The sequence below is a fragment of the Nicotiana attenuata genome, unplaced genomic scaffold, assembly GCF_001879085.1.
Source record: "Nicotiana attenuata strain UT unplaced genomic scaffold, NIATTr2, whole genome shotgun sequence".
Classification (NCBI taxonomy): Eukaryota; Viridiplantae; Streptophyta; class Magnoliopsida; order Solanales; family Solanaceae; genus Nicotiana; species Nicotiana attenuata.
The window spans coordinates 102,953-111,800 of record NW_017673056.1 but is presented as its reverse complement, the minus strand read 5'-3'; the positions used below and the strand labels follow the sequence as shown (position 1 = coordinate 111,800).

The following is an 8,848-nucleotide window of genomic DNA, read 5'->3' as shown; positions in this document are numbered from 1 at the left end:
TAGACTTTAGATGCATATCAAGTTTTCATGTCATGCTAGACATAAAAGATATCGAAAACTGATTGCACATACCATTGACGTATACTTTCAAGTGTTTGAACTACATGTTCAAAACTACATGTCTTTCATATGAAACCAATTCTATTTGAATTGTTTCTCTAGACTTAAGATCCTCATATATATTTAGCGCTATTATAGATGTCGTCGACAAACATTTTATATCGGTTCCAACCTCCTTATTTTTCATAAAGACATAATATAGAGATCTCTTCATTCATATATTCAGGTACCTGAATCTCTCATGTGATTTTATGAAGTGTTATGTCATGTGATCTTCTAGATCACTTGCCTCCTTTATTATGATCATTTAGATCATTTGCTCATCTTCTTTATCAAGAAGTTTATCAGAAACCGACTTGTCTATACGCTTCAAGCGTACCATAGACTTTGTCCTTCTAGGACTTAATAGGAGCATTTTCAATGAGAATATAGTTACTTTCTTTGGGTCAGCAAATGCGTCTGGCATGCTTTGCAATATATTGCAACTGAATTATCCTTTTATGAACTTCAAGTTCATATTATCTTATTCGAGGATCTAGATGTACAAGTGATAATTCATTCCACGTAACTTTTTCTCAACTGTTTATCATGTCTCCCCCTCATGTTAGAAAAACTAACTTGTTTCCTCAACTTTGAGAACCCATCTTTGTGCGTTATGGTGTTAATCAAAATATACACCGCACATCAATAATAATAAGATGGAATTATTTGGTTCCTGACCATGAACCACTTGTGAGGGGAGAAATTAATATACTTTCGTATATAACGATCAAACTGATATATAAAACTTTGTTCTCATAAGCAATTGTTTAGTTATTAAGTGGAGGCACTCAATAAATCATTTTGCTAAACCAGCTGTGATGTAGACCAACTTATTAAGATGAACTTCCTGAATAGAAAATTTGGAATATGCTCTAAATTAAATTATTGAGCAAGTTACCTCACAAACACCATGTTACGGGTTAATAATAATCGCACATGTAACCATCTCATAGATGCATTTGGTGTGGTATACATGGCAGGTGAATGAGCCCATATTCACCTTTGATATTTCCAGCATTCATGAGATTCAATCCCAATTTTAGTTGATCTATTAATTAATGAGAACAAGCAATATAAGAGAATTCGTAAAGAACTTTCTGGTTCTTTAATATTTACCCGTGTGAATTCTCTATTATTTTTGCACATCATACATGAATTAACATGGCTAAACCAAGTATGCCAACTGGATAAATTATCAATATTGATAAACTTCAGATTTATGCCATGACGTGTGCAATTATCAATAAACTCCAAGTTTATTATGATATGGGTTTTTATATCAATAAATACCCATTTCATTGTGGTATTCTTTTGTTTATGTAGTACAAATTGGAGAATAAAGCGGGTAGCTTTTCACATATATATTACCCCGCTACAAGTTGTAGTAATAGAAGATATTAAATCTTTCCTTTATTTATAGTCTCAATATAATCAACCGCTTTCGCGTGTACTTTGGAAACTGAATAAGTTTCTTTGAGACTTACTACAATACAATACCTTATTGGTAATCAATTGTGTTTCTCCAAAATAGTATAATTGGCTCTTGCAGAGTTCTCAATTAATTTTATAGTACCACATATTCATCAACACCCATATGGTGAATATCTCTTTTAAAGAGAAAGTTATACCATTATGGTTATGGTCAAAATTATATGAAAGATCTGTTTCTTGCATTACCGTTGTCGTTTAACAATCACAATGTCAAAATATTTTGGCGTACAATAGGTAAGTGACCAATGACCATTCATGCCATAATAATGACATTATTTTCTTATATCATCTCAAACCTCCTTTTAGAGGTGAGTGCGGTATATTCACTACCACTAGCACGTTCATATTCTTTGAATAATGAATATGTATTCATAAATAAGATGTTGTCACATTCATATCATGAATCGACCATAATCATCTATATGTGCTTTACAAAATCTCATGTCAAATCGATGACAAACATTACTTTCACAGAGTGAAGGATTATTTTGAGAATCCTTATTATTCTCATTCACAATAATGACGATTATAATTTCGTCTATTGTCACGTCCACATCCATTGATACATTCATAGTAATAATTTTATCTTCTTTCAGACTTATCACATACTGCTATCACATTCTCTTAAGGGAATGAGAATGAAGCAAATTCAATGGGACGGGTTTTCACTTCTTGTGCTCACGATCATACATGACTTTAATCATGGCAAGATATAGAAATTTTACCACTTCGAGTGGTTATAATTTCTTACTAACTTCATTAGAGTTATAATCAAACTTTGTTGTCTTTGCTTGTATTTAGAATCAAAGTATAGAATAAACGAGAAAAATACGGTAAAATACTTACCTTAAATCCAGAATTTAATCATGAAGGAAGTTCATGGAATAATTGACAATCATTAAGCTCAATCCCAAAGCTTCTACTCAATTGGTTAGAGTCTCGTGCTGATAACGTGTTATGAAACAATAAAAGAAGAAGAAGAGTATTACAGAGAAAAGTTGAGAGAGAGAATTCTTATTGATTTTGGGATGAATTACAATGAAATAGAACCCTCTATTTATAGGGAGAGGGTGAATTAGCCACCAAGTAATGAACCCTAGAATCTCTCTAAATATAGACATTCACCATAAATAAAATTCTATTTATAACCATTATTATATTCTTCACACATTGTTTCCTACTTTTTTCTTTCCTTGGTGTGTTCCACATTTCCAGTTATTCAAGATCCTGGGAATATTCTAAAATCTTAAGGCCAGATTTTTATAGGTGTTTGAACGTGAACTTTTCCTTTCAATTAGATCTAGAAAAAAATAAGAAATAAAATATGCATTTAGAATCCCTTGGGAAGAATAGTTTGCACATTTTACATTTCCATTCTCAAGGGTTTAATTTTATTCTCACTAATTAAATCAATTAATTAATAATATGCATATTTTAATAGGAGAGGTCCTCACTATAATTGGTCCTTAAATATAGTGAGCCAGTATTTACATGCATCACTTTATCTGGCATTATTTACTTATTAGTCTTTTTAAAAATTAATATCTTTTTATATTTAAACATAAATTTAACTTCACTTTTGATTTTACCCTTAATATCCTCTTTTACGTTACACTTTAAGATCTTAATTTTTCTTAAAAAAATTAATAGTATTCTTCTAGAGTAAGTCGCCCAGAAGCGTAATTTGCTACTCGCAACTGCAAAGCGGCTGCTTGTTTGACCTAAGACAAAGAAGGAATCAAACGGCGTCGTTTGGTGGAAGTGACGTGAGATGGCCGAATATTCCCAAATTGTTACCGAAATGGCCGAGTCAAAGAAACCGCCTCTTTCGTTTTGCCTTCCGCATATCCAGCATGCTTTATATTATTACTAGAAACTAGTACACCCTTCATATACATTTGCAGCAGAATTAGAATATTATTTTATAGCAGCAAAACACTTGCTTTTCTGATCATTCAGACCCCATCTTCTTACATTAATTTTTTTTTTTTGCATGTGGAGGTGTGAGAATTGTAACTAGAGTTTCTTGCTGCTCAAGGTTTTGTTTATAAAAATATAGAATAAAAAGGGTGGCTCCTTTAATTCTTTGTTACTGTTAAACTCCAGATATCCTGGACAGCTGCTCAACAAATCTTTGCTTTCTTCTTCATCATTGAACTCCCAAAGGTAATCTTTTTTTTTCCTTCTTCTGATTTTCAGTCATTTCTCTGTATCTTTATGCTGGATTTTGATTGTATCATGTTAAATACAGAGCCGCAATAACAAAAATGAGGGGAACACTTAAACACCAATTTTTGGGGGAATAATTAAAAATACACCTTATTTTTCTTGTCCTGTTTTGGTGGTAGAGTTTTGAATGCTAACTTATGTGTAGCAGAGCCTGATAGGCTGGCGTTGTCAATCTCTCTCTCTTTTTTTTTTTTTTTTTTTTTTTACTGATGCTGCCATTCTTTTCTTCGGTCTGATTTTTGTCAATCTCTGTCTTGAAATTGCTTTTCTTTGTTTGTGTATAATAACTGAAACCTAATTGTTATGTAGAACTATATATCTTATGGAAAACAAGATTGGACTTAGTATCATAGGAGAGATTAATGTTGTCTACCTTTCTTCATAGATTTCTTGCATTTTTATTGATTACATTTCTTCCATTTCTAGACATGTTCTGTCATTGCAAATTCAAATTAAGTATATGTAATATTCAGAAATTTAATCCAATGGGATTTTGCTGATAGTTTGGAACATTGTGTCAGCAAATAGTTTACTCTGAGGTCTGTTGTAAGGAATTGTAGAACCTGTAATGGCAGAAGTTTTGTAAGTGACAGAAGTTTTGGATTTCACAACACAGATTAGGAATGGTGAATTCATATGCAATCTGTTACATGTAAATATAAGCAAAGCTATTGACAAAATGAAGTTCAAATTGGCATAGTAAGTCTGGTTGCACCCTTCATTTTCTTGTCCTTTTCTCTATCTTAAAGCAAGAAGAAGCGACCAGATTCTTGTAAAATATGCTACCAATTTTAGAGTTTGGCACTTACTAACCATGTGTTTCTAGAGAATTGAGATTCTAGTGAGTGTCAGTAAGAATCATGGCATATTGTATTTGTAGATACAGGTGTTTTATATCTGGATCCCTTCTAAGAATTTTACGACAACTCTTCGCATTGAAACTGCCACCAGAAACAAGTCCAATGTTGTCCTGTCTGTTTCTGCTCTGGTAATCCTAGGAATCATATTTGTCTCGCTTTTGTCATGCCCTTGACTGATACACATAATTTCAAAGTTCATAGTCTTTAATTCTCCACACTTCTGGGGTCTTCTTCTATATAAGTATCTTGGAGCTTTCTATTGAGAGCTCAAAAAACTCACATATACTTTCTTCCCTTTTCCAGTGTGATTCTTAAAGGTTGCATACCGAAGAATATCAGCTGTGGTAAGTCGTGCACTGGACATGGCATTGGTGAGGGCTGCAAGGAGTAGCTTAAGGCGCTCCGGAGGTGCAGTTGGAATCTATGCCAGTGAAAGAAATAAATTCTGTGAAGGCATTTCATCATTGAGTCATCCCGCATCTATTTCTGAAAATGCTGTAGCAGGTTTCAATTCATCATACATTCCAAGCATACAGAGGATAAATGAAATAAGTCTTGGGAAAAGAGGAGTGAAGTTTACCCCTCAATATCAGTTTTCACATGCACAAGCTCAAGTGGTTGAGGATTCTGATTCAGAGCATGAAAGCTTAAAGTGTCCTAGCCTTGAAGCAACAAAACCAGGCGAAAAGCCTAGAGTTGTTGTTCTTGGCTCTGGTTGGGCTGCTTGCAGGTTCCTTAAAGGGATAGACACTAAGTTATATGATTTGGTTTGTATATCACCAAGAAATCACATGGTCTTTACCCCTTTGCTTGCATCTACTTGCGTTGGAACATTGGAATTTCGATCAGTTGCTGAACCAGTTAGTCAGATACAGAAAGCATTGGCTAAGGATCCAAATTCATATTTCTTCCTAGCATCCTGCTCTGGTGTTGACACTGATAAACACGAAGTGAAACACTAGCTCTTATTTTCTTCATTTCCATGATATAACTCTCAGTTTTATAATATAATTCCTCCATTTGCTCTAATCGGATATTATGGAAAAATATAACTGTTTTGTATATTTTATCAGGTGTACTGTGAAACTGTTGGCGATGAAGGAGTCCCTCATGAGCCTTATCGATTTAAAGTTGCATATGACAAGCTTGTAATTGCATCTGGAGCTGATCCGTTGACCTTTGGCATAAAGGGGGTAAGGGAAAATGCATTTTTCCTTCGTGAAGTATATCATGCCCAAGAAATCAGGAAGAAGCTTCTTTTGAACTTGATGCTCTCAGAAAATCCAGGTGATACCCCCAATGTTCCATATTCTTATCACGGCTATCATAATCAGACTAGTTTGAAGTAAATGTAGTATAAATTTGTACATTTGTAAAATTACAGGCATTTCAGAAGAAGAGAAAGAGCGCTTGTTGCACTGTGTTGTTGTTGGAGGTGGCCCTACAGGGGTTGAATTCAGCGGGGAACTAAGTGATTTTATCATGAGAGATGTACGTCAACGTTATGCTCATGTCAAAAACTACATTCGCGTAACCCTCATTGAGGTAAATATATGAATCCAGCTGTGTAGGGTCATCTAAATCGGATAGGACATGGCATTATGCTGAGTATGGTTTACTAACACCTTTCCTTGGACAGGCTAATGAGATCTTGTCTTCATTTGATGTTGGATTGCGACAATATGCCACAAAGCATTTGACTAAGGTATTGAATCACTCAATTGCTTTCCTTGAGTCAAGAAATAAGTTACTTCAGTGTTTGTTGGATTGTGAATGATTGCAAAACTTCGTTATTATCAGGTTGGCGTCCGCCTTGTTCGAGGTGTTGTAAAAGAAGTACATCCACATAAAATAGTTCTCAGTGATGGAAGTGATGTCCCATATGGCCTTCTCGTTTGGTCTACTGGAGTTGGTCCTTCTGAATTTGTTAGATCACTAAATGTTCCTAAATCTCCTGGTGGAAGGTAAAGAATCTTAATATTTCTCTAACAACTTGCGACTTGGTTCCCTTTCGTGTATCCAACCAGCTAATTTTAAGACATGTTACAGGGTTGGAGTCGATGAATGGTTGCGAGTTCCTTCTGTAGAAGATGTGTTTGCACTGGGAGATTGTGCTGGTTTTCTTGAACACACTGGAAAGCCGGTGCTTCCGGCCCTTGCTCAGGTCTGTAAATTTCCTGATACGTCGTTGACTTCTCCAGGCACATTATTCTTATGCATCTGCCTTCATTTTTCCTGCTTCATTCCTTTCTCCTATAGTGAATTACATGTTTCTTCCATCTTGGTGCTACTTAATTTTACATGAAATGGGTGCAAGAATCAAGTGATATTGGTAAAGCACTATGTTTTCTTGAACTTTGACTTTGGAGTATAAAACTTTACTGAATGCAATAATATTTTATAGGTTGCTGAAAGGCAAGGGAAGTACCTTGTTGGATTGTTCAACAACATTGGGAAACAGAATGGAGGCAAAGCTCTCGCTGCCAAAGAAATCTCTCTAGGAGATCCATTTGTCTATAAGCATCTTGGAAGCATGGCATCTGTGGGGCGTTACAAAGCCCTTGTTGATCTCCGCCAATCTAAGGTACATTTATCATCTCTATTACTCTTCGATCAAGCCTAAAGTGTATTTGCTGGTAGTCATAGGCATCTACGGCGAATTCTATAGGGTCAACTGAACCCTTTATACTTTCTGCATGAACTATGTTTACACATGCCACACCCCCCCACCCCCCCACCCCCACACCCCCCCCCACCCCCCAAAAAAAATTAACTTGTACTTGCAAGATATCGCTCATTCTGAAGTTACTGACATGAATCCTGGATTCGCCTTTATATATATCAATCAAGAAAGAGCTTGTTTATCTTTGCTTCTTGTATATTGGACTCATCTTCATTTTGTTTGTCAGGATGAAAAAGGCATCTCATTAGCAGGCTTCGTAAGCTGGTTTATTTGGCGCTCTGCATATCTGACTCGAGTTATCAGCTGGAGGAACAGGATATATGTGGCTATGAACTGGGCGACAACGTTAGTCTTTGGCAGAGACAATACTAGGATTGGATAAAACTAGCACTTGTTGCAGGATTCATGTTTCAGATCCACTTTTTGAACACTTGATAAACTACTTAAGTGTGTCAAGTGTGAGCATATTTGAAGCTCCAAAATGCTAAATGCAGATAGAAGAGATCAAATACGGGAATAAGAAGCAAGATCGACTTTGTTTCTTTAATCATTTTGTGTGTACACTTTTCTAGTGATTCATGAGATATCAAATTACTAATCCTAATGTATATAAGATAAGCCCCTTGAGTTTTTACTCATTTCCCGTACATTAAGTATAATTAGTACTATGTGATTTTACTAAATATTAAGTGAAAAACATCTCAAGTTACTTTTTTATTCCCAAAGTATGAGCTCTGGTGTGTTGTGCCCGAATAAACACACCGATGTATTAGTTATCGTCGTTTGATAAATTTTTTTTTTTTTTAAATTATGCCAAAGTATCAGCAACTTTATTCTCTCCTTGTAATGATACATTGAACTCGTGAATAGTGGAGATGGAAGGAACTTTGTTGAGAATAGAATCAAACACTTAAATGTTCAAGTCATATTACTTACTAGTGCTAGTGTCGAACAATTTCAATATATGTGACGCTCTTTTTTTTAATCAGTCAAAAAAAAAAAGACTTATTTTTATATTTAATAACACTTTAACTCTAAAATGCCCATGGTATCTTTAATGAAATAATTTATAGGCACACAAATATTTATAGCTTATTCTGGACTACAAGGTTCAAAGTCTTTAAACTAAGTGCCTAATCAAACACTATCAACTTAAGACGGAGGGAGTAACTTTTCCTTTTTACCCTTTGAGAAAAAAATTAGTTTCCTTTCTTGGAGGTATTTTGAAAAATTTAAATAAAGGGGTCATGGTGTATTACGAAAAAGTTAACAAAGATTTTATCTTATTGAAAAGAATCTTACTCGTTTGGCCATAGATTTTGCCAAATTTATTTGAGTTTTTTTTGGCATATATGTTTGTTCGTAAATTTTATTCATATTTTGGCAAATTCCCAAAAATCAAAAACCATTTTGGCCCAAAATATTACGGGGCATTTGCATCTATACCCGCTTTTTATGTCACATTTTAACTTGTGCCCGCTTT

At 34.7% G+C, this 8,848-nt stretch overlaps 1 protein-coding gene across 1 annotated transcript; it reads left to right on the top strand.

The window, feature by feature from the left end:
* Positions 1 to 3,410: 3,410 nt before the first annotated feature.
* LOC109215317 (internal alternative NAD(P)H-ubiquinone oxidoreductase A2, mitochondrial-like) lies at positions 3,411 to 8,090 on the top strand. The gene is made up of 9 exons (XM_019379356.1): positions 3,411 to 3,759; positions 4,986 to 5,632; positions 5,756 to 5,969; positions 6,067 to 6,227; positions 6,322 to 6,387; positions 6,483 to 6,646; positions 6,732 to 6,846; positions 7,087 to 7,266; positions 7,592 to 8,090. Exons 2-9 carry the CDS (start codon positions 5,045 to 5,047, stop codon positions 7,745 to 7,747), a joined length of 1,644 nt encoding a protein of 547 aa, XP_019234901.1. The 5' UTR covers positions 3,411 to 3,759; positions 4,986 to 5,044; the 3' UTR covers positions 7,748 to 8,090.
* The last annotated feature ends 758 nt before the right edge of the window (positions 8,091 to 8,848 follow it).

Excerpts from the sequence above, each read along its gene's own strand:
- LOC109215317 (XM_019379356.1), top strand. The coding sequence starts at position 5,045 with ATGGCATTGGTGAGGGCTGCAAGGAGTAGCTTAAGGCGCTCCGGAGGT. Across the intron at positions 6,228-6,321 it reads TTCGCGTAACCCTCATTGAG|GCTAATGAGATCTTGTCTTC; the intron begins GTAAATATATGA and ends TTCCTTGGACAG. Across the intron at positions 7,267-7,591 it reads TTGATCTCCGCCAATCTAAG|GATGAAAAAGGCATCTCATT; the intron begins GTACATTTATCA and ends TTTGTTTGTCAG.